The 26,938-nt window shown below is 44.6% G+C and overlaps 1 protein-coding gene across 1 annotated transcript in view; it reads right to left on the bottom strand.

The window, feature by feature from the left end:
• The window catches only part of LOC133119286 (NACHT, LRR and PYD domains-containing protein 3-like), a 152,335-nt gene that overhangs the window by 39,967 nt on the left and 85,430 nt on the right, over window positions 1–26,938 (bottom strand). The window contains exons 3-4 of the mRNA XM_061229815.1: window positions 10,123–10,159; window positions 7,478–9,305 (exon numbers count right to left, since the gene is read on the bottom strand). Of these exons, the coding sequence (XP_061085799.1) occupies window positions 7,478–9,305; window positions 10,123–10,159 (1,865 nt within the window). The remainder of the gene's footprint in view (window positions 1–7,477; window positions 9,306–10,122; window positions 10,160–26,938) is intronic.

The raw sequence follows: 26,938 nt of genomic DNA on the forward strand, positions 1-26,938 counted from the left end.
TGCCCAACGGGCAGTAGGCAAAGGCGGGGATCCGGGCGTGCTGATCCTCGGCGTCATAGACTGGGTCTGGGGACGTGGGCCGTCACCTCTCTGGTGGGGAAGGAACAGGAGCTAGTGCGGGAGGCGGAACGGTACCAACTAGATATAGTTGGGCTCACCTCCACGCACAGTACTGGTTCCGGAACCAAACTCCTGGAGAGGGGCTGGGCGGGTGTGGGGATACTTACAAGCCACCGGCTGAGCGCCACTGTGTTGGAGTTCCACCCGGGGAATGAGAGGGTCGCCTCTCTGCAACTACGTGTCGCTGGGGGGAAAGCTCTGACTGTCATTTGTGCTTATGCACCAAACGGCAGTTCAGAGTATCCGGCCTTCTTGGAGTCACTGGGCGGCATCCTGGAAAGGGTGCCACCCGGAGACTCCATAGTTCTGCTGGGCGACTTCAACACTCACGTGGGCAATGACGGAGAAACCTGGAGGGGGGTGATTGGGAGGAATGGCCTGCCTGATCTGAACCCAAGCGGTGTTTTGTTATTGGACTTCTGTGCTGGTCATGGATCATAAGTGTACTTGGTACCAGAGCACCTTAGGCCAAAGATCGATGATCGACTTTGTGGTCGTATCATCAGACCTGCGGCCGTATGTCTTGGACACTCGGGTGAAGAGAGGAGCAGAGCTGTCAACTGATCACCACCTGGTGGTGAGTTGGATCAAGTGGCCGGGGAGGCTGCCGGACAGACCCGGTAAACCCAAACGTGTAGTGAGGGTGAACTAGGAACGTCTGGCGGAGGCCCCTGTTCGCGAGGTCTTCAACTCCCACGTCTGGAGGAACTTCTCACGCATCCCGGGGGAAGCTGGGGACATGGCGTCCGAGTGGGCCATGTTCAAAGCCTCCATTGCAGAGGCGGCAAGCAGGAGCTGTGGCCAGAAGGTCATCGGTGCCTGTCGGGACGGCAACCCAAGAACCCGCTGGTGGATACCAGCGGTGAGGGAGGCCGTCAAGCTGAAGAAGGAGGCCTTTTGGGCTTGGCTGGCCCGGGGGTCCCCTGAAGCAGCAGACCGGTACCGGGTGGCCAGAAGGCCTGCGGCTTCGGCAGTCGCTGAAGCAAAAACCCGGGTATGGGAGGAGTTCGGGGAGGCTATGGAGAAGGACTTTCGGTTGGCCTCGAGGAAGTTCTGGCAAACCATCCGACGACTCAGAAAGGGAAAGCAGGGCTTGTCTCAGGCTGTTTTCAGCAGGGGAGGAGAACTGCTGACCCGGACTGGGGATATTGTCGGGCGGTGGAAAGAGCACTTCGAGGAGCTCCTGAACCCGAACAACACGTCCTCTGTGGAGGAGGCAGAGCCAGAAGACTCGGGGGAATCTGCACCTATATCTCTGGCGGAAGTTGCTGAGGTAGTCAAAAAGCTCCTCAGTGGGAAGTTGCCGGGTGTAGATGAGATTCGCCCTGAGATGCTGAAGGCTCTGGACATTGTTGGGCTGTCTTGGCTGACACGCCTCTTCAGTGTCGCGTGGAGGTCGGGGACAGTACCTGCAGAGTGGCAGACCGGGGTGGTGGTCCCCATTTTCAAGAAGGGGGACCGGAGGGTGTGTCCAATTATCGGGGTATCACACTCCTCAGCCTCCCTGGGAAAGCTTACTCTAGGGTGCTGGAAAGGAGGCTCCGACCAACGGTCGAACCTCGGATTCAGGAGGAGCAATGTGGCTTCCGTCCTGGTCGTGGAACAGTGGACCAGCTCTTTACCTTGGCAGGGTTGCTGGCGGGGTCATGGGAGTTTGCCCATCCAGTCCACATATGCTTTGTGGACTTGGAGAAGGCTTTCGACCGTGTCCCCCGGGGAACCCTGTGGGGTGTACTGCGGGAGTATGGGGTACCGGGGCCGTTGTTACGAGCCATCCGGTCCCTGTAAAACAAAAGTGAGAGCTGTGTCTGCATTCTCGGCACAAAGTCAAGCTCGTTTCCTGTGGGTGTTGGACTCCACCAAGGTTGCCCCTTGTCACTGGTCCTGTTTCTGGTATTCATGGACAGGATCTCAAGGCGCAGCCGAGGTGAGGAGAGTGTCCGGTTTGGTGACATTGCATCTCTGCTTTTTGAGGATGATGTGGTTCTGCTGGCTTCATCGGACTGTGACCTTCAGCACGCACTGGAGCGGTTTGCAGCCGAGTGTGAAGCGGCCGGGATGAGAGTCAGCACCTCCAAGTCCGAGGCCATGGTTCTCTGCCGGAAAACGGTGGATTGCTCCCTCCGGGTTGGGAACGAGTCTTTGCCCCAAGTGAAGGAGTTCAAGTATCTCTGGGTCTTGTTCACGAGTGAGGGTAGAAGGGAGCGTGAGATCGACAGGCGGATCGGTGCAGCATCAGCAGTAATGCGGGCGTTGCACCGGACCGTTGTGGTGAAGAGGGAGCTGAGCCGGAAGGCGAAGCTCTCGATTTACTGGTCGATCTACGTCCCAACCCTCACCTATGGTCACAAGCTTTGGGTAGTGACCGAAAGAACGAGATCGCGTATACAAGCGGCCGAAATGAGCTTCCTCCGTACGGTGGCCGGGCTCAGCCTTAGAGATAGGGTGAGGAGCTCGGACATCCGGAGGGAGCTTGGAGTAGAGCCGCTGCTCCTTCGCGTCGAAAGGAGCCAATTGAGGTGGTTCGGGCATCTGATCAGGATGCCTCCTGGGCGCCTCCCTTTGGAGGTTTTCCGGGCTCGTCCAACTGGGCGGAGACCCAGAGGGAGACCCAGAGCCCGCTGGAGAGATTATATATCTGGCCTGGGAATGCCTCGGGATCCCCCAGGAGGAGCTAGAATGCGTTGCTGGGGAGAGGGACGCCTGGAATACCTGGCTTTGCCTACTGCCACCACGACCCGACTCCGGATAAGCGGGTGATGATGGATGGATGGATGGATGGACAAAGTGAAAACACGTTTAATAATCTTCATGATTTAGGGGCTGTGGTGGCGCAACGTGCGGTTGCAGTTCGGGGTTCGATTCCCGGCCCTGCCAAAAAGCCAAGTTTGGCCAAGTCATTTAAAAAAAAAATACAGAGAATTTTTCAACAATAAGCTAAACTATTGAAGCTGTCTTCTTCCCTACAGTGCTACAACTCAGTTGTAATAACATCAATACGTATGTTGTACCAAACTGTAATATCACTTTAAGGAATCTTCTGCTGCTGTGTTGACTACCTGTGATGCGCTCCAGTCCACTCTCTCCTCATCTGACCATTCGCTCATTTGTGCCTCCTCCTCATCTATTCCTGCATTTATTTACACATCCTCACCACTTCTCACTTCTATCTTTCTGTTTCTGACCGCTCTTCATTGGCAGTTGTGCTTTCTCTTCTATTTCTGTCTGCCTCCTTCTCTCTCCACTTACTTTTAACAAACTCATCTGGAGACATTCACTTTTAAACATTTTCTTGACTGAGTTAGTTATAAACAACCTAGCTAACTTGCTACATCTCATTTCTACATCTCATTTTAGATCTATCCTGTACCATTTTAATAAACTACTTCACTTTCTGAACATGATCAGCAAACCTATATTTTAGGTTTAAAATATTATGCTTTAAGATATTACGGTCAGACGAGGGGTTCCTTAACATGGATAAATTAGCAACAGACCTGTCAAAGATCCATCCATCCAGGAATACACCCTGGACAGGTGGCCAGTGCATTGCTGGGCACACACACCATTCACTCACACACACTCATTCCCACGGGCAATTTAGACTCTCCAATCAGCCTAACCTGCATGTCTTTGGACTGTGGGAGGAAACCGGAGTACCCGGAGGAAACCCACACGAACCCAAACGAACACGGGGAGAACATGCAAACTCCACACAGAGAGGCTGACCAGGATTCGAACCCAGGACCTCCTTGCTGTGAGGCGATGCCATTTCCCTCACATCTCCAAATCTTTCCATAAAACCTTCACTCTGTCTAACTATCTTCAAAAGGAGTCGATAGATCTAGACACAGCTCTTGAACTTGCAGACAACTGTGAAAATCACTTTAAAATAATACGGTCAGATGAGGAATTCCTTAACATGGATAAATTAGCAACAGACTTGTCAAAGATGGCAGCACGAAATACATGTGACAGGTGGGACATTAGGACACAAGTCTTCCCTCAGTCACCTGGTTTACATAGACAAAGGGGATACGTCACCTTACCTGTGGTATTGTTACCTGCCTTGCGGTTGGGCAGAAGGGAAGCCAAGCAGCGTGGAAATCAAAATGCGCAAGTATCTTTTTCTCGCGGTTATTGGTGTAATGTATTAAGAATTGTAAATTTGTGCAGCCTGCATACTTTTCGTCAAGTAAGTCTCTGTGTCAGATTCATGAGTAAAACTAGAACATGGAAGGCTTATAGTTCGACAGCGTTGTTCATAGTTTCCCATGTTTTATGTTTCAAGCGCAGCATTGAGTGGATGGCGATTCGATGCAAGCAGAGAGAATTGTCGGGTGGCAAATATTGATATGGAGTAAGCGGTTTGTTCCGTCCCATTCTAGGTGAACATAAGCTTGCCATGTGGTTTGGGTTTGTGTGTCAAAAATGAGGTTCTGATGTCTTCTTTATTTTAATTTAAAATTATTGGGGTTGGGGTTTGCATGGCAGCGGGAAAGTAGTGTAATTAAATCTAACTCTCTTATTCTTTCGGTGTTTTGTGTGTTCTCCTGCTCCTGACTATGTAAGAGGTGGCGCGTCTTCAGTCACTGTTTTTCCCTGATTTATAATTTGAGTATTTTATTATCCTCTGATTTAGTAACGTGCCTTATCACCGCTTAAGATGTTTATTCAGGAGCATGTAATAGCTGCGGGTCCACTGGGGGTGGCGCATTATGAAAGAGGGGAGCAGGTAACCTGAATCGTGGGCCTCCTGAATGGTTTATAAACATGTCACTGTGTTTTTATTGTATGTGTCTTTTCAATTCATACAAACCTACTTTGGGCTGGTCCCTTGGGCAGAGTGCAATAGCTAATTTGGGCAGACAGTATCTCTGTGTGATATCCCTGCAATTTGCAGTGTAACACTGATTTCATTGGTTGATGGTCTATTTTGTTTGTTTGCCTATTTTATTATTATTCATGAATTGTATAAATAAACAGTTTTGTAATTTTCAAAGAATATCAGCATCCATCTGATTAATCTGATTAATTTGATTGAATAGCACTTGTGTGGGGCTCATCGGTGATTCTTTTAGTAGGGTTCTTTCCCTTATTGTGAGAGTGGCGTAAAAAACCTCAATTACTTTAACTGTAGCTGGTGCTCGAGCTACTGCAGGCCAAATACAGAATATGCCGATGTTCAAGTAAGGAAAAAAGGAGAGGGTTTGATGAGTGAACTGATGAGCCAAGGTCAAATCCTCTTGACGCATTTATGACACAGACCAAGGAGAGATTTGCTGATGTGAGGGAAATGGCATCAAAATTTCAAGCCCTTAACCTCAAGTATTTCTTTGCCTCAGATTCAATATAATACATAAACGAGCTAGCAGCTTATTCTGGTGATGATGTCTGTGCGTCAGATGTGCATGATACTACAAACATTTATTTTCGGAGCAAAACAATGAGTTTGCGACAGGTCAGGTTTTAGCCTTCCTTGTTGCTAATGACATAAATAGAGCATTCCCAAACCTTGCAACATTGTTTCACATTTATTTCACAATTCCTGTGAGCAGTGCGCAAGCAGAGCGCTCTTTCAGCAGGCTAAAGCTATTGACAACATACCTTCGCTTGACAATGACCAAGAAGCGTCTTTCACAGCTTGCACTTGTCTTTATCAGGAGAAGTGACAAAGAATATTGAATATCCGTAGGCTTGATGCATGTATGGCAGGCTATGGTGGATGTAAATTTAAACTAGAGATGTACATTTCCTCAAGAAAATGCGGAGTGTGATTGTGGCAAATCGGTGGAATATTGCTGCAACTGCTAATACTATGGTGTTTAAATATTTCAGTTTAAATATTTTCTGGTGTGCAGGTGGTCACTGAGTGTATTTGAGCTGTGCTAGAGGGTAGGGGCCATTGTGACATCACAGTCCATTGTGACATCATAGGCTATTGTGACATCACAGGTTATTGTGACATCAAATCTGTGGACTATTGCAAGTACAGTTTAAATATTTGCATTTACGGGCTTAGCAGAGCATTGGAGTCTCTTGACACGGACTGGGAAGAGTCAGAGTCTGACATGGATGAATGAATATATGAACCTAATAGTTTCATTTGTATATAGTCATATAAGAGTTATTATCCATCTATCCTAAGAAACAATTAATAAATTGATCGGAAACTGGTGGGAAATCGTGAAAGGAGAACTAGCAGAGTCAAATTCTGGGAGGAAGTCAGACTTGCCCTCGACTATGTTTGTTTCCAGCTGTGTCGTTTCTGCATTTTAATTTTATTACTTTGTGCAAAAAAGTGATACATATTCAGGAAAAATAAAGAAATGTTGTGAATCCATTTCTAAAGTACTTATTGATGGCTATGAAATATCACATGTCTGGTCAGCCAAATTTCTTGTCATCTTAATTGATGAAACATTAAACTGGAATGATCACATACACTTAGTCTGTAGAAGTAACAAAATCACCCATCATCCGTAAAATCCATCCTTGGGTTCACCAGTCCTGTCTTAACTCTGAACTTCAGCCTCATTTCCCCTTATCTTCTACACTGTAATATTGCATGGGCCGCCACATACCCCACCTCTCTTCACAGAATCTCCATTTTGCAGAAATAAATTATCAGACTAATTACTCTAACCGTTATGAGCCATCATCCCCACTTTTTGCTAAAGTGAATTTCCTGTCCATTTGTGATATCAAATAACTTGCTCTTTCAGCTACAAATATTTGCCTCAGCCAGAATCCCTGCCAAAACCTTGCCAGGATCTATTCTGCCTTAATTTGTAAATTCTCACACATAGCACTAGATAAACCAACAATATTCATCTCCCTCTCTTTCACTCCTCTCCACTACTCGTCCTTATTCGAATCAACAGCACCTATGTGTGGGAGATGGTGGGTTACCGTGCACTGAACATTACTGCTGCCCTAGAGGTGTGGAGAATAGATTAAAAAAACACACTAAATAAAAACTTGCTGAGATGACAGGATGAACATAGAATCCCCCCTTTCTCCCCCTTAATCCCACACATGAGCTGTGATGTATGTTTTGACATGTTGATCCATCAGATTACTCTGCCTTTCACTTTCAACAAATTCATAATTTATTTGACAAGTTGATCTTTGGAAATAATCATCGTAAATTAAATGAAACAAAATATATAAGTGAGGAGTTTTTGCATTTGATGCTGCTTATGTTCTGGGTTCAAAACATTAAATGAGGGCACATTGGAAATTATAATCAAATTTTCAGCTGTCTGACAATTTTATTGCATTTTATTCTGACTAGAATGATAAAGTATGAAAATATGCTGTCAATCATCAACATGAATAATGACATAATACTCACATGGCCTTCCTGCAGTTCCTGACTACTGGTACCAGTCTGTCACGACCTGCTTCTGATGTGTTGTAGGTCTTCAAGTCAAACTCATCCAGGACCTCCGCTGACATCAGTAACACAAAGGCCAGAGCCGAACATTGGTGGGGTTCCAGCCATTCATCAGAAAGTTTTCCTGATCTCAGGGAATTCTGGATTTCCTTCACTGCAGAGTTGTCATTCAGTTCATTCAGACAGTGGAACATATTGATGGTCCTCTCTGCGGAAGATTCGTATTTGATCTTCTTCTTAATGTACTGGACTGTTTTCTTGATGCTCTCTGATCTGCTTTCTGTCTGTGTCTGTGGGTCTGGTACAGGGAATCTGCTTCCTGTCTGTGTCTGTATTCCTTCTAAGAGGGGCTGAATGGAGTCCAGAGAGAGGCCGAGAAGGAATCGGAGGAAAAGGTCCAGGTGTCCATTCTTACTCTCTAAGGCCTGATCCACTGCAGTCTCATGTAACTCAGACAGCTGCACTCTGCCACTGTGCGGTCTTGATTCTTCTGCTCTGAGTACATTTCTGTTCTCATTTACACATGAATGAAACACAAACAAGGCGGCCAGATACTCCTGAATGCTCAGATGCACAAAGCAGTAGACCTTCTCCTGACCCAACCCACGCTCCTCTTTAAAGATCTCTGTGCACACCCCAGAGTATACTGAAGCTTCAGTGACATCAATGCCACTGTCTCTCAGGTCCTCTTCATAGAATATCAAATTGCCCTTTTCCAGCTGTACAAAAGCCAGCAGCCCCAGTTTCAGGATGATATCTGTATCTGATGCTGACATCTTTGGGTTTGTTTCATCAGAGCCACGATACTTCAGATTCTTCACATTAGTCTGAATGAGCAGGAAGTGTGTGTACATTTCAGTCAGAGTTTTGGGCAGATCGCCACTCTCTACTTTACCCAACATTGTCTCCAGAACAGTAGCAGAAATCCAGCAGAAGATTGGTATGTGACACATGATGTAGAGACTCCTGGATGACTGGATGTGTGAGATGATTCTGCTAGCCTGGTTCTGATGTCTGATTCTCTTTCTGAAGTACTCCTCCTTCTGTGGGTCATTGAACCCTCGTACCTCTGTCACCTGGTGGATGCACTCAGGAGGGATCTGATTGGCTGCTGCAGGTCGGGAGGTGATCCAGAGGAGAGCAGAGGGAAGCAGATTCCCCTTAATGAGGTTAGTCAGCAGCACATCCACTGATGATGACTTTGTTATATCACAGCAGATCTCATTGCTTTGGAAATGTAGAGGAAGTCGACACTCATCCAGACCATCAAAGATAAACACAACTTTGACTTCATTACCATCAACACTTTTGATCTCTTTCAGTTGTGGAAAGTAGTGCTGCAGAAGTTGCATCAGGCTGAATGCTCCTTCCTTCTTCAGATTCAGATCTCGGAAAGGAAGAGTGAAGATGAAATCAACGTTCTGATTGGCTTTATCTTCTGCCCAGTCCAGAATGAACTTTTGCACAGAGACTGTTTTCCCAATGCCAGCGATGCCCTTTGTAAGCACAGTTCTGATGTGTTTCTCTTGTCCAGGTAAAGGCTTAAAGATGTCATTGCAGAGGATCGGAGTCTCCTGGGTGGTTTGTCTCTTGGATGCTGTCTCAATCTGTCTGACCTCGTGCTGATTATTGACCCCCCCACTTCCCCCCTCTGTGATGTAGAGCTCTGTATAGATCTCATTGAGGAGAGTTGTGTGGCCCTGCACTGCTAAACCTTCAAATATGTATTCAAACTTCTTCTTCAGATGAGTTTTCAGTTCCTGCTGGGCTCTTTTAATGGATTCATCTGAAGAGAGGAAATATGAGAAATAATTCTGTTTAAAATAATATTAAAGTTTACAATTCAATAAAAGATTAAGAAGAAAAGCAGTTTTCACAGTATTTTACACACATCAGTGTTACAAACCTTTAACAGTGTAACACACCTCTCTCACAATATTACAGACCTATCAATGATAATAAATCACAAATAAAACAAATGAGCAAAAATGACATACTGCTGCACTTGTAAAATAAGAACGAACACCTTCAAATACCGTCAAAGGTCACATGGTCATTTTAAAATCTATTCTGCCCTGAATATGAACTCAGGACAGTCTGTCTGATGGGACAGTGCTTTAGTTACTGCACAAACTCAGGACAGTCTCTCTGATGGCACAGTGCTTTAGTTACTGCACAAACTCAGGGCAGTCTGTCTGATGGCACAGTGCTTTAGTTACTGCACAAACTCAGGACAGTCTGTCTGATGGGAGAGTGCTTTAGTTACTGCACAAACTCAGGACAGTCTGTCTGATGGGACAGTGTTTTAGTGTCTGCACAAACTCAGGGCAGTCTGTTACTGACTTTTGAGCACAAAGTTCCTGGATTGATTCCCCTTCAGAGACATTTAATCTTCTGTGCAATCACTACTTGAGGCTATAATTTCATTTAAATGCTGTTGTGAACATGTTGTTCATGATGTTTTCTAGGTGTAAGATTATCGAGGTAAAGCATTATCATGAAAGTGTGAATTCTATAAATCAGAACACTGCACTGTGAGATCTGTTTGCTAAACTCATGTCAGTACTCTAATGGACACACAGTAGCAATGAGAGATAACTTACTGTGCTGCTCATCTCTCTCCAGTGAGTCAGCGAGATCCTTGAAATAAACACATGAAGAGGTGTGCTGTATCAGTGTGAAATAAACACATGAAGAGGTGTGCTGTATCAGTGTGAAATAAACACTCAATGCACTACAACCACAGCCTTGTCACATGGCCAGAAAAGGGACAGATAATTTGAGACACCAAACGCACAGCAGTGCCAAATGCTCATATCTGAAGTGCAGCTTTTGTTCCTGTTTGAAGGCTTTGTAGACATATGAAGTGTGATAAATAATTAATTTGCTCAGAATTGAGTTGTTCTCTGCAATGCATTCAGTAAATGCTCACAGTGAGCTGAATGCTTCTGGTTTAAAAGGCTCTGTTTGGAGGCTTACTCTGCTGCCGTGTTTGAGACCAGCAACAGGAGTCTGGACTTTCTGTGAGCCACACAGGGCCAGGACCGCTGCAGAACTGGATTACAGATGTGTGTTGTGTTGCTGTTGTCTTTTGAGCGATTAAAAAGTAGCACATTAGCACTAGGACTAGCGCTTCATGTGCACAGCCGAAAGCTTCACCTGCTGTTTCCACTCAGGATTCTCTTCCCAAACATTTATGATTTTTAATTTCAGGTCATTTTTTACCTCCATGTGAAACCAGAAATGTTTAAATGTTCACATTAAATGTTCAAATGAAAAGCGGGTTGATTGCATGCATGCGTGAGATGAGGATGGTTAAGAGTAATATTTGGAAAAGGTAGAGCATGTTTTTAATTTTAAGCACAAAATATATTCATGACATCCAGTGGGGTCCAAAAGTCTGAGACCACAGTTTCATCTTATCATGGAAATAAAAAGAAGGTTTCAGGATTTTGAACATTTTAAAACAAATTAATGTTATTCCAAAGCTATGCAAGAACCACTTGAAAACCAAAGAAGAGCAAGGATTGCTGCATGATCCACAATCACCTGACCTCAACCTCAATTTATGGGGACACTTGTAGACTGACAGCAACCAAGCATTCAGTAACATCACAAGATGCTATTTGAAACATTGTCAAATACTGCTGGAATAACATGGATCATCAGGTTTTGCACAAATATGTGGAGTCCAAGACAGCTCATGTGCATGTTGCCATTAAAGATGGGGGACATACCAAATACCAAGAAATTATGAAATGTGTGTACATTTCACAGATTCAACTTTTTACTCAAATTGTTATGCTGATAAAATAATCTGTAATTAAAATATTTGTTGAGACGGGTGCGTGGGGGTTGGACCCAAAATGCACGACTCAGAAACAATAGTTAGATTAAGTCCCGTCAGGGCTTTATTCGGGACGAATCCCAGGAGCGTAGTCAAAACAAGCAAAGTCCATACACGTAGATCCAGCCAAACAAACAATAAACAAACAAAAAGCACGGTGCCGAGGGAAGAGGCAATCTCGTAGTCTCGTAGACGTACAGGGAGGTCCGGTAGCAGGAGAGCTGTCAGCAAGGCAGAAGTACAGGCGGGCGGCAGGCAGAGTCGTAGTCGAGGGCGATGCGGAAGTCAAAACCATAAAACAAATAGCGAGGCAAAGGTACAAAAACGGTAGGCGAGGACGTGGTCAAAAACAAGCGATGGTCAACGAAACAGAAATCAATAAACAGTGGTCGGTAAACAGGCTTGGATCTTAACGTGTAATCAATGGTAATAATGCTCAAGAGTTGCTTTGACGGACAAGAGGCAGACAATTTCGCAAAGAACCGAAGTGCGACTGTGCTATAAATGCAGGTGTAGACAGGTGTAGAAAATTAGTTAGAGAGCAGCAAGGAAATGGAAAACAGGTGCGATGGATGACAAGTTTAACAAGGTAATTAGTAATCGTTAGTAATAAACCTATCCTGCCCTAGCATTAGTAAATTAGTAATTGACATGCACGAGAAACGTAAGGTAACATGAACACATGATTAGTCTGTTAGTATTACCCAATCCTGATCTAGCATTAGTAGTTTTAGTAAATAGACAAATAGAAACAATTAGGGTGTGAGTGACAGAAAGAGAGAGAGAGAAAGCCGGAACGCAAGGTTTGCGGAAAGACATGTAAAGGTGTATGTTTAAACAACGACCACTTCGCGTAACAATAAACATAAATCAAAACATAACACGAAACGAACTAAGACGATAACCACTCAACATAACAAGGTAAAATAATCGTAACGAAACATAACTAGACATGACAAGAAAATAAATCGTAAGGAAACATAACTCGACATGACAAGACAATATATCATAACAAGAGATAACTAAACAATATGACGAACCTAGACTAACATAATGCATGATAAGACAATACGTGACTAAGACAAATGATGAAACATAAAACAGGGCAAGACAGACCTGAAACGTGACAGGACCCCCCCCTTAACGACCGACTCCTGGCGGTCCTTTGAATTTGTCAGGGTGGTCACGATGGAAGTCCTTTATGAGCGAATTGTCCAGAATAAGACTGGGAGCGACCCAGGAACGCTCCTCAGGACCATAGCCCTCCCAGTCAACCAAGTATTGCACCCCACGGCCCCTCTTACGAATGTTCAAGATTCTTTTAACAGTGAATGCAGGGTGGTTGTCAATAATGCGGGGGGGAGGTGGTGGGGGATCCGGGGGACATATGGGGTGAGAGGATACAGGCTTAATACAAGAAACATGGAATGTGGGGTGAATTTTAAGGGAAGCAGGGAGTGACAATTTTACAGAGGAAGGATTGATGATGCTGTGGATTTTAAAGGGACCAATAAAGCGGGGTTGCAGTTTGTGAGAAGTGGCTTGGAGGGGAATGTCCTTAGTGGACAGCCAGACAGAGTCACCTGGTTTGTAGGCAGGAGCTGGAGTGCGGTGGCGATCACCAAAACACCGATTAAGGTCTGCCGTGCCTAGCAGCCTTGGCATCCCTCCAAACCTTGGCGCACCGTTTCATGTGGATGGCGAGGGAGGGAACAGCGATCTCGGCTTCCTGGTCAGGGAACAGTGGAGGTTGGTAGCCCAGGGAGACCTCAAACGGCGATTTCCCGGTGGCGGCGCAGGGTAAGGTGTTGTGTGCGTACTCCACCCAGGTGAGCATCTTGCTCCATGCGGCAGGATTCTTGGCCGATATGCAGCATAGAGCGGTCCCCAGGTCCTGATTGGCCCTCTCAGTTTGACCATTGGACTGCGGGTGGTAGCCCGAAGAGAGGCTAGCTGTGGCCCCGAGGGCCACACAGAACGCTTTCCAAACCTGGCAGATGAACTGGGGGCCGCGGTCTGAAACGATGTCCGAGGGAAGTCCGTGGATGCGGAAAACCTCTCTCACGAGGACGTCAGCGGTCTCTTGGGCGGTGGGCAATCCAGCCAGGGGGATGAAGTGTGCCGCTTTGCTGAATCGGTCCACCACCGTCAGGATGGTGGTGTTACCCTCGGAAAGGGGAAGTCCGGTCACGAAGTCCACTCCGATGTGGCTCCAGGGTCGGCTGGGCACCGGCAATGAATGAATGAATGAATGAATGAATTGAAGCAGTCCAGCAGGGGCCTGGTGAGATGCTTTGCTTCTGGCGCATGTGGTGCAAGCCGTGATGAAGCTTCTGGTGTCGGGGATCATGGCACTCCACCAGAATCTCCGCTTCAGCACCGCCAAGGTGCGGGTAAAGCCGGGATGGCAGGAAAGGAGGGATGAATGGGCCCATTGCAGCACCTGTGTCCGAGCGGCTGAGGGAACGTATAGGCGTAATCCGGGGTTGGACCTGGGATCGGGATCCTCCCGTAGAGCCCTCTGGATCACCACCTCGATCTTCCACGTGACAGATCCGATGGTGCAGGAGGCAGGAAGGATGTTCTCGGGAACCTCACACTCAGAACAGGTGTTGAATTGACGGGACAGGGCGTCGGGTATAACGTTCTTCGAACCCGGGCGGTAGGTCAGAGAGAAGTTGAACCTCCCGAAGAACAGCGCCCATCTAGCCTGTCGAGAATTCAGCCTCTTGGCTGTCTGGAGGTATGCCAGGTTCTTGTGGTCAGTCCAAACGATGAACGGCTTCTCGGCCCCCTCCAGCCGATGTCTCCACTCCTCCAGCGCCAGTTTGACTGCCAGCAGCTCTCGGTTTCCAACGTCATAGTTCCTCTCCGCCGGGGACAGCTTCTTGGAGAAGAAGGCGCAGGGGTGTAGTCGGTTGTCAGCGGCCGCCACCTGAGAGAGCACTGCTCCCACCCCTGTGTCGGAAGCATCCGTCTCGACCACAAACTGGCAGGTGGGGTCGGGGTGTACCAGGATGGGAGCGGAAGAGAACAGTCTCTTGACCTTGGTGAAGGCCGTCTCAGTTTCGGGGCTCCACTGGAATGGCACCGCAGGGCACGTGAGCTTGGTTAGAGGGGAGACCACTATAGGATCGGATAAACCTTCGGTAGAAGTTGGCGAATCCCAAGAAGCACTGGAGTTGCTTACGTGAGGTGGGTGTGGGCCAGTCGGTGACCACCAGAATCTTCTTGGGATCCGCCCTGATCCGTCCCCTCTCAAGGATAAACCCAAGGAACTCAACTGTGTCGGAGTGGAAGACGCACTTCTCTGCCTTGACAAATAATTTGTTCTCTAGAAGTCTCTGTAGAACTTGCCTGACGTGGTTTTCATGATCCTTGGCATTCGTGGAGTAGATTAAGATGTCATCCAGGTAGACGAACACATGGCGGCCCAACAAGTCCCGAAAAACATCATTCACCAGAGCCTGGAACACAGCAGGAGCATTGGTGAAGCCGAATGGCATGACCAGGTATTCGAAGTGTCCGAGAGAGGTGTTGAAGGCGGTCTTCCATTCATCGCCCTCACGGATCCGGACCAGGTGGTAAGCGTTGCGAAGATCCAACTTGGTGAAGATGGTGGCCTCGTGAAGTGGGTGTAACGCGGAGTCCATCAAGGGCAGAGGATACTTGTTCCTCACCGTGATGTTGTTCAGCTCCCTGTAGTCGATGCACGGGCGTAGGGAGCCATCCTTCTTCTGAATGAAGAAGAATCCCGCACCGACGGGAGAGGAAGATGGGCGAATTAGTCCGTTAGCCAGGCAGTCACGGATGTATTTCTCCATAGCCTCCCTTTCTGGTCTGGAGATGTTGTATAGGCGACTTGAGGGGAGTGACGAACCGGGAAGGAGCTCGATGGCGCAGTCGTAGGGTCGATGAGGTGGCAGTGACTGAGCTTGAGTCTTGGAGAACACCGTGCCCAGGTCATGGTAAGGAGTGGGAACCCTCTCCAGGGAGGGCTTGGGAGTCTGTGGTGGAGCTGGTGCTCCCTCTGCTGGTGGTGGGGCGGAACGCAAGCAGGACAGATGGCACTTTGGATCCCATGCTTGCACTTGGTTAGAACTCCAGTTGATCGTGGGGTTGTGTTTCTGGAGCCAGGGTAATCCCAAGATGAGTTGGTCGTTAGGGGACTGGATGACGCGGAACTGGATCATCTCCCGATGGTTCCCAGAAATGATCAGTTGTAAGGGAATGGTGATTTGTGTCATGCGGCAGAAGGTCCTTCCATCCAGCGACCGCGCGTTCTCAGGGTGGGGTAGAGGGAGGGTGGGGATGTTCAGTTCAGACACCAAAACTTTGTCAATGAGATTGGCGTCCGCTCCAGAATCCACCAACGCGTTAATCCGGGTCGTTCTGTCGGGCAGAATTAACAGAGTCGTGAGCGTGGGACGATGGTTGCCTCTGTCAGACCCCTCATGTCTGTCGACAGCTCTCACCTCCACTGGTCTCCTGGTCTTGAAGGAGCACCGAGCCTGGGTGTGACCCGGCCTCCCACAGTAGAAGCACGAACCAGTGGTTCTGTGGCGTGCTCGTTCCTCGGTAGAGATCCTTGTACCGGCCCGGGACAGGTCCATGGGTTCGGATCCCTCAGACTGCTGCTCCTCCAGTCGAGGACTTGGCCCCTGCCTGGGGTAATGGTTGCCAGGAAGGATCGGTCTCTCCGACCGACGTTGTCTGGCACGGTTGTCCAGGCGGATCGTGGTGCGCACGAGCTGGTCGAACTGGGTGATGGGGTCCAGTCGCGCCAACTCGTCCTGGAGCGTCTCACTCAGGCTGGCCAGGAAGAGATTTGCCAACGCCGCATCGTTCCAGCTAGTAGCCGCCGCGAGGGTGCGGAAGTAGATGGAGTGGTCTGCCGCGGTCTTCCGTCCTTGGCGCAGAGCAATCAGTCTCTGGGATGGCTCCTGGTCGCTGGATGCGTGTTGGAACACCTTTCGAATCTCGTCGGCGAAGACTGGGTAACGAGGAGGGAAAGAATCCCCGGACCACACCGCCGTAGCCCAATCCAACGCCCTCCCCTTCAGCAGTCCCATCACATAGCCTATCCGATGGTCGTCGCTGTTGTAGGTCTGGGGCTGTTGCTTGAATACGAAGTCACATTGGAGTAGGAAAGCCTTGCACCTCTCAGGTTCTCCACCGAACCTCTCCGGGGGGGGGGTTGTTGGGGCTCCCGGAATTGCCAGGTTTCCATGGGGTTGAACGCTGGGGATGCGGGTGGGTGGGTAGGCTCCTCCCGTGGTTGTGGCAGGACCGCGACGGCGAGCCTCTTCATCTGCACACAGTTCACGAATCTCCAGGTGAAGCTCGGAGATTCCTTGTGAATGCTGCCGGACGATGGCTCCTTGTTCCTGGAGGGTGTGGAACATGGCAGTAGAGTCAGCAGGGTCCATTGTGGCGAAATTGTTCTGAGATGGGTGCGTGGGGGTTGGACCCAAAATGCACGACTCAGAAACAATAGTTAGATAAAGTCCCGTCAGGGCTTTATTCGGGACAAATCCCAGGAGCGTAGTCAAAACAAGCAAAGTCCATACACGTAGATCCAGCCAAACAAACAATAAACAAACAAAAAGCATGGTGCCGAGGGAAGAGGCAATCTCGTAGTCGGTAGACGTGCAGGGAGGTCCGGTAGCAGGAGAGCTGTCAGCGAGGCAGAAGTACAGGCGGGAGTCGTAGTCGAGGGTGATGCGGAAGTCAAAACCATAAAACAAACAGCGAGGCAAAGGTACAAAAACGGTAGGTGAGGACGTGGTCAAAAACAAGCGATGGTCAACGAAACAGAAATCTATAAACAGTGGTCGGTAAACAGGCTTGGATCTTAACGTGTAATCAATGGTAATAATGCTCAAGAGTTGCTTTGACGGACAAGAGGCAGACAATTTTGCAAAGAACTGAAGTGCGACTGGGCTATAAATGCAGGTGTAGACAGGTGTAGACAATTAGTTAGAGAGCAGCAAGGAAATGGAAAACAGGTGCGATGGATGACAAGTTTAACAAGGTAATTAGTAATCGTTAGTAATAAACCTATCCTGCCCTAGCATTAGTAAATTAGTAATTGACATGCACGAGAAACGTAAGGTAACATGAACACATGATTAGTCTGTTAGTATTACCCAATCCTGATCTAGCATTAGTAGTTTTAGTAAATAGACAAATAGAAACAATTAGGGTGTGAGTGACAGAAAGAGAGAGAGAGAAAGCCGGAACGCAAGGTTTGCGGAAAGACATGTAAAAGTGTATGTTTAAACAACGACCACTTCGCGTAACAATAAACATAAATCAAAACATAACACGAAACGAACTAAGACGATAACCACTCAACATAACAAGGTAAAATAATCATAACGAAACATAACTAGACATGACAAGAAAATAAATCGTAATGAAACATAACTAGACATGACAAGACAATATATCGTAACAAGAGATAACTAAACAACATGACAAACCTAGACTAACATAATACATGATAAGACAATACGTGACTAAGACAAATGATGAAACATAAAACAGGGCAAGACAGACCTGAAACGTGACATTTGTATTGAAAAAGAAAATCAAATCATGCAAAATAGAAGCATTACATACCACTATATGTTTGAATTAAATTTACAGTACACAGAAAATAACTGATCAATAAATAATGAAGTTATGAGGAAGAAGATCTCACACCTGTTTTGGAGGAGATAATTTCTCTGAACTCTTCTCTTCTAAAGAGCTGGACTCCAGTGACTGCAGGACCCTGTTTACAAAACATGGAGACAGAGCTTCCAGTTAAACTCACCCTCTGACTGCAGCTCTAACTCACAGCACATCTGAATATGACATAACACACCTCACATACAGCTGAAATGTTCCAGTGACATTTAAATATGATAAAACAATAGTGACAATTTGAACCAGTTTAATTACCTTTGATCACCTGTGAACTGTCCTCTGAAATCGAGTAGATGCTTCATTGAACGATCACTCTTCATAGACAGACAGCTGGGTACAGGTGACCCTGCTCTTTCTACCTGGACCCTGTGAACAAAACATGGAGACAGAGCTTCCAGTTAAACTCACCCTCTGACTGCAGCTCTAACTCACAGCACATTAAATATCTGAGTCGTGCATTTATACCTCTTTCTGTCAGTGCTGAGGGTTCCACCTTTGCTCTCTGGCTCCTCTGAGAGACTCATTTTAGAAACAGCGCCCCCTATCTCAGGAGACTGGAACATGTCAGACCAGACTAGACCACATGTGGGTTCTGACCCAAATCAGCCAACCTGTAAACACACAAAATGAGAACACACTGATCACACATATAGACACACTAATACAAACAGACAAGCACATACACAATACAGCACAGTGTTGACAAGAAGCAGTCTGGAATTTAAATGGTCCATAAACCTATACTCCACATCCATCCATCCATGATCTAATACACTCACTTCTGGTCAGGGTCATGGGGGGGCTGGAGCCTATCCCAGCATGCACTGGGTGAGAGGCAGGAAAACACCCTTGACATGTTGCAAATCCATCACAGAGCAACATACTATACAGTCACCTCAGTAATGTGGGACCATTGATAATGTTGAAGAAGTGTTTCTTTATAATAGAAGCGCATTATAAAAATAACGCCAGTGCTCAGCTATACATTGACTGTCTGACATGCAGAATGTATTTTACAAATGACTCAACCAAAGTTACACATTTCTCAGATCATACATTTATTGAGTGATATTAGGCATCACAATTATTGCCCCCTTGTATTCAGATGTAATGTCTAATAAGACTGGAGAACACATGGGGAGGGATCTTAGACCCTTCCTCCATCCACAATCTTTCCAGATCTTTGATATTTCCATGTGTGATTACCCAGGTTTTTGGGTAAAATATCCTGGTAATTAGGTAGAGTTCATAATGCTATTGCTATTAACAAAGGCCCCAGGACCAGGGGGAGAAAAACAGCGCCAATACATTAACGATCCACTATCGTATCTACCCCAGGTATGATGCCCTTTTCTGGATGTTAATCCTTAAATCAACACCAAACCTATGCCCAGCCAAAGAGCTCTAATGTCATCTCATCTGACCACAGTAGACAAGGCCATTAAGGAAATTATAGCTGTTTTTTTCATTGCTCCCAATAAAGCCATTCATCCTGATTCAATTCCAAATAGTCTTTTGGCATGGAGGCAGTGTCTAATTGTAGAAATTATGAAATTCTGATTGTAGCAATTAATTGTAGATTTGGAAACTTGGTGACCTGAAGATGGAACGAAGTTGTGTAATTCTCTAACTCTGGCCACTGGATTTTTCTTGCTCGCTGTACCATCTACCTACCTGTGGATGTGGATGAGATACACTAGCCCCCTCTACTGGTGCATAGCATACACTAGCACCCTCTACTGGTGCAGCGCATACACTAGCCCCCTCAACTGGTGCATAGCATACACTATCACCCTCTACTGGTGCATAACATACACTAGCCCCCTCTACTGGTGCATAGCATACACTATCACCCTCTACTGGTGCATAACATACACTAGCCCCCTCTACTGGTCAACTACATGTTTCGAGTTTTTCAACTGCACATTAGTCCATAATTACTTCACATTTGACAAATATGAACAGGCTCGCAAGAAAATGTTCATAGAAAAGCAATTATTAATCAAAGCAGATCATTATTTCTTCAGTAGACTCATCATAAAATGTAAAAGGATTTTTATCACATTCTTTGTTTACAACTCAAGCAAAACGCAGACTGGCATTGACGTGGCTTTGAAAACACGCTTTCCTGTTTTGAAGCAGTGGCAGTCCGCAGCATACACAGCTATGTACAAGAAATTGCGTCTAAAACAACTAAGCACAATTCCTGCTCCTGAAGTGGCCGCTGAATTGAATATGATTGAAACAAGTAAATATGGAATATGATTCAACAGGAAAGACATGGCCACTGAGTCGTTGTGAATTGGGACTGGTTAGAGTTGGACGTCAAATATGAACCCTGAAACATGTTTAACATGTTCCTGTAGACGGAAGCTGTTGGCTCATTTCAAATAATAGAAACTATGAAACTATGAAAGCTCCACACATGAATTAGCAAACCACCACCAAATTTAACATAGCAGAAATCAATTTAATTTTAATCTTACTCTCACCTAACATGGAGGAACAACACAAAAACCAACAATAGCATGCCACGTTCTGTACATTCTGCCCAAATTATACATTTGATCACAAATCCAAACAGTCTGACAACTAGAGCAAAAATAAAAACAATGACATTCCAATTATTATTCCAATTATTGCCCCCTTGTATTCAGATGTAATGTCTAATAAGACTGGAGAACACATGGGGAGGGATCTTAGACCCCTCCTCCATCCACAAAAACCAACAATAGCACACAAGGTTCATACAAATGTTTGATAATGTATATCCAAATCCAAAACTGTTATTCTATCCATAAGTCTCAATTCAAGATAAATAGACTTCTATTGGTGGGTGGGAATATCTATTTCCTCCAAATATGTCTGAATTCTTTCTAGAATAAGTTAATACGTTAAACGGCTTAGAGAATACAGCACAACGCTTTGTTTGATCATCGCACAAAAAAATTGCTTCAAAATTAGAACAGGTGTGTTCTGAGGTGGGTCCTTCCAACACGCAGGCACCAACTTTCATTTATCCATTCAGCCCATGATTTAGTTTAGTTTTTAATGATATTTATATGTTCACAACAATTTTTCATTTTTGTGGCTCAGGCTGTTCATATTTATGAACCGTCATATTTATGAAGTGCGGTGTTGTCTGAAAAGTAGTTACCATGGAGATAAGGGCACAACCCCTGGATCCCCGGGGAGTTCATGTTACACTTTTACACAAAAATATTTCAATTCTTACATGAATATTTTAGTAGCATCCAGGTCACATGACCCATTGATTCCGTACCAAAGTCAATTCATTCTACTATTCCTACCACACATTGTTGTATTGCCAATATATCCTTATTGTGTAGTAGATTAGAAAATAGTAATTTCTTTTTTTTTCTTCTTCTCCCCCCCCCCAATAGTTTCCCAGTCACATGACCCATTGACACAAAACAGTATAGTTGCTACATAAAGCATGATCGCTACATAGAACATTATCCCAAATGGCTTGGGGATCACCCAGGTGCTTTTTTTGCAACTGTGAGACAAGCACTGATGTTCTCTTGATATCTTGATGTACTCTGTGGCAGTGGTTTTAACCTTGCTACTCTTTTATGAATCCCTTTTTGCCCAGTCTCTATTGTGCAGTCGTAGATACAGACATTAGCTGAGGCTAGAGAGGCCTGCAGGTCTTTGGATGTTCTTCTGGGATCATGTTTGACTTCCTGGATGAGTTTTCACTGTGCCCTTGGAGGAATTTTAGCAGGCCAGCCACTCCCAGGAAGATTCCCCACTGCTTCAAGTGTTCTCCATTTGGAGATAATGGCACTCTCTGTAGTTAGGAGTCCCAGAGCCTTAGAAATGGCTGTGTAACCCTTTCCAGACCTGATTAACTTTTTTCTCATCTCTTCTGGAGTTTTCTTTGATCATGACAATCCAATTTGTCTGAATTAAAGCAGTTCTGCAAAGAAAAGGGGGATAATATTCCTCCACATCGATGTGAAAGATTGATATCAAATTACAGGAAGTCCAAAAGGTGGTGCAACCAGCTAGTAAGATTAAGGGGACAATTACTTTCTCACAGGGATGACCCGGGTGTTTCATTACTTTTTTCCATTAAATAAATTTAGTCATTTAGAATTTGTCAAATTAAATATTGATTTCAGAATTAAACAGCAATAAAAACAGTTGCACCCTATGTGGGATCAAATTATTTCATATTGGTTTTTAGTCACTCGGTTTCTTGGTCGGGAAGCTATTGAAAAAAGATTAGTATTTCATGAGCAAATAAATCTCCTAATTTCTTAACTCATACTTCTTTCAATATACACTCAGTGACCACTTTATTAGGTATTTATTAGAATTGTTTTTTTAGACTTCTACTGCTGTAGCCTATCCACTTAAGAGTTATGATGCGTTGTGTGTTCAGAGATGCTCTTCTGCATACCACTGTTGTAATGTGTGGGAATTTGTATAACTGTCACCTTCCTGTCAGTTTTGACCAGCCTGGACATTCTCCTCTGACGTCTCTCATTAACAAGGCCTTTCTGTCTGCAGAACTGCTGCTCACTGGACACCATTCTTTTCAAACTCTAGAGACTAGTGTGCATGAAAATCTCAGGATATCAGCAGTTTCTGAGATTCTCAAACCACCCTGTCTGCCACCAACAATCATTCCACGGTCACATTTTTTCCCCATTCTGATGGTTGATGTGAACATTAACTGAAGCTCCTGACCCTTAACTCCATGATTGTATGCATTGCACTACTGCCACATAATTAGCTGATTTAATAATGAACAAGTAGGTGTCATGAAGTAAAAATGTTCCTAATAAAGTGCTCAGTGAGTGTATATATATTAAGACACTAAGTAGTGCATATTGACAATAAAAAGATGTGTGCCCTGAATGGGGTTCATAGCAGTATTATATGCTTTTGGTCACTATTACTTTTCCATTAACAGAACAGAATTATATTTTTTCAATTACAATATTTACTAAAATATTAAGAAGCACTTGTCAACAAAAAGGTGTACCCTTTCTGGGAATTTGGGAGTATTGGAATAATGTTTGGTTAATATTGGTTTTAAGTTAGTGGGTAATGTGACTTTGAAGCAATTAAAAAATCTATTTTCAACCTAAATATTTATTTGGGGCGGCAATGAGAGAGGTGTTTGGGTGGGATCATTGTGGGCCCTGGGCTGATGATGTCCCATGGTATTATAGGCTGTTCTGTTCTTGAGGGCGCATAGAGAGGAGGTCAGTCGAGAGGCTACAACACCATCGGGCCTTGTACAGAACTGTGTTGGAGAAACCTGCCAGGGAGGTCAAGCTTGAGGTTGGCAGGAGAGGGGTGCAGTGGCATTTTCGACCACTAGAGGACTCTAACAGATCAAAGGATTTAAACTCTGGCTCTGTGCTCAAGACCTTCTTCTGTGTTCGGATATGTAATAAGTACCATCTAGTTTTTTAGATTGGAACAAGGCTTCATGATATCCTCAAAAACAGCAAAATGAACACAACAAAAAAGTGCTACGTCTATGATGTGATGGATCAGATATGACCCAGCAGATATAATATGGCATGTAGCATTATTTCATAACCGCTTTTCAGACAGAAATGAAGAATTGTTGCGAACATATACATATTATCAAAAACTAAATCATGGGCCTAATGGACAAATAAAAGGTAGAGCTTGATGTTGGAAGGTCCCACCTCATAACACACTTCTGGAATTTGTTACCATCGTAATTACGAAGCTATTGACGATATTTTTCCGTAATATTAAAAGTGAGACGAAAGATCAAACAAAGCGTTGTGCTGTGAAATAGGCATTTTGAGCAATGTGGCGTGTTTTCTTGACCGCTATTAAACTCCGAAAATCGAATATAAAACTTTACCGCAGCGTTCACCTTTAGGCTACCGATACAAAATTACATTCACTTAAATTAAATCCACGGATGTTATCATTTGCTGAAATTAAATCATCAAACCAATACGTAGGCAAAGCTACTGAATTTACGCCGCAGTTATTTGAAAAAAATTCCCGTTTGTGTCAAAACGTAGCATTGCCTGGCTGTGACTTACGTAATATATCCAACGATCCAAAATAGAAATAAAACATGAAATATATTGAAAAAAACGGAAGGAATCTTTTTTTAATTACTTTTTGTTTTTATCCACATGGGATTTTTTAAAATAACCTAGCATACACCTTGCCTAAATCGCACTATTTTATTGACAGTTTCCGGTTGAGTGAATTAAGCGTGTTATTGCGATTCAACTAACATTCTACTTCAAATTCCCAATCCTCCCCAAACCCCTTAACTTTGAGCTTCTATTCTCTCCATCCCACTGTACACAGGCTACTTACTCCGTACTTTTATTCAATTTTATTTCTTCTTTTACCGCCTCTTCTTCTTCTTTATCCTCCGCGTTCAAAATGACGATGAGCTTGAAATACTTTAAGTTTCTCTTCTGCATTCCCCCCACTGGCTCAAGGAGGCTTTGCTACTTTTTATTGGCTGAATCATTTATTGCGTTTATTATTCAGAAGAGAACATTTTAAAATACAGGTTACATGTATTTGGTATTCTTAACAACTCGAGAATTATAACCTTTTCATGTTGGGACTTAAAGTAGGGCAGATCGCAGATGGTTGTCACACTGCTTATAGATTTTGGTATCAAAATGTTCAGTTTTGGGGTTTACCCAAATGGTCATTTAATGAATAAGCCACACATCATTGGGTTTAATGGAAGTTAAAAGTTAAATTCCAACTCATTGATGTTTTTTTTCTATACTTCTAAGCTATTAATTAATTAATTAATTAATTAATTAATTAAACCATTATCCACATTGAAAACTGTGAAAGAAGGGCTATAATTTATATTGGGGTTTCTTTGGTTATGCTACAACATGTGGTCACTATTCTACAATTCTAGCTAAAGTGCACTGTTGGGTTGTCACATTTACTTTGTCATTTTTCATGTCAAATCTATAGCCTAAAAGAAATGTCTATCCCTACACATTTTAAATGTTATCTAGTTATGTGCATCAAATACATTTTACCTAAGCAGTACCTTACCTCATTGAGACTTTTGCTATGAAAGGTTGGTGATAAAACTGTTTAATTTAAGCAGTCAATGTTTTCTAAATAAACATTTTTGTAATAGATATGCCACATTTCTACAAATGGTGAGTACAATATTATTTTTTTAGTGAAAACTGTTTTAGGCGGCACGGATGGTGCAGGGGTTAGCACTGCTGCCTCACAGCAAGGAGGTCCTGGGTTCAAATCCCCGTGGGCCAGGGCCTCTCTGTGCGGAGTTTGCATGTTCTCCCCGTGTCTGCGTGGGTTTCCTCCGGGTACTCCGGTTTCCTCCCACAGTCCAAAGACATGCACGTTAGGTTGATTGGAGAGTCTAAATTGCCCGTGGGTATGAGTGTGTGAGTGAATGGTGTGTGTGCCCTGCGATAGACTGGCGACCTGTCCAGGGTGTGTTCCTGCCTTTCGCCCAATGTATGCTGGGATAGGCTCCAGCCCCCTGCAACCCTGTTCAGGATAAGCGGATTAGGATAATGAATGAATGAATGAATGAATGAATGAATGCATGAATGAATGAATAAAAACTGTTTTATGGGGCTGGTTGTCACATCGGGACAGGTTGTCTTTGCCAGTGGAAGTGGGGGGTTTTATTTGTAAAGGGAATTTTTGATATTTTGGTTGGGTCTGAGGGGCACCAACCATTTGTTTCTTTTAATTAGAGAGTTTGTTTCCTTGGACTTCAAATTGCTTTATTGGCATGTCTAACAGTTAAATATAACAGGTAAATTCAATGTCAATATGTGTCTCTGTGTGTTTGTGTCTGTGTGTTTGTGAATTGTAGTATTGTATGTTTGTTTTGTCACTCACTGTCTCTGAGTATGTGACATTCAGACACATATTTTACTGCAATTGGTCCCTCCCCCAAGACTATCGGCAGTTGATTGCTCTCTTCTAGATGGAGAAAGTTGGGGATATGTTTTTTAAATTCATGCAAAAATCTTTCTCTAATATTATTATATTTTTCACATTTTAGAAGGAAGTGCACCTCCGTTTCAACCTCACCTGTCATACAGTGAACACATATCGTCTGTTCTTTTGATAGCCAGGACTTTTTCTACCTTTTTCAATGGCTAGGTTGTGGTCACTGAGTTTGTACTTGGTAAGGAGTCATCTCTGCTTCATATCACGGACAGTCACAAGATATTCAGCCAATTTGTATTCTCGTTTTAGGGCCAGGTAGCAAGTAAGCTTGTTTTGGTTTGGTTGTTCCAATGTTCCAGATAAGTGGTTTTATTTTGTTTAGCAATTTGGTTTATTCTGATTTGTGTGTGTAAAGCAGTGCTGGCCAGAGAGATGCTCTTGTTACGTGTGAGCTGATTGGTTAGTTTCAGTGAAGCAGTGTTGTTAGGTGTGAGCTGATTGGTTAGTCTCAGTACCAGCTGACTTAGTGGACTCTTTTCAGGGTTCAGCTCTTGGGTTTGAAATGCATGGAACTGCAGTGTTGTTTTGGGACTTGATATCAGATGCATCCAGAATTTGAGTGACCTTTTTTGTATGTTTATAATCAATGGGAATCGTCCTAATTCAGCCCTGCATGCATTATTTGGTATATTTTGTTGGATGTTTTAAATTGTTCTGCAGAATTCTGCATGTAGGGCATTCAATTGGATGCTTCTCCCATCTAATGTAGTCGTGTTGACTGAGTGGACCCCATACTTCACTTCCATACAAAGCAATTGGCAGGATTACACTGTCAAATATTTTTGACCAGACTCTGATTGGAATGTCAGTCTGGAAGAATTTTTTTCTGATTGCATAGAAAGCTCTGCAGGCCATTTCTTTCAGTGAAT

The sequence above is a fragment of the Conger conger genome, chromosome 19 (assembly GCF_963514075.1).
Source record: "Conger conger chromosome 19, fConCon1.1, whole genome shotgun sequence".
Classification (NCBI taxonomy): Eukaryota; Metazoa; Chordata; class Actinopteri; order Anguilliformes; family Congridae; genus Conger; species Conger conger.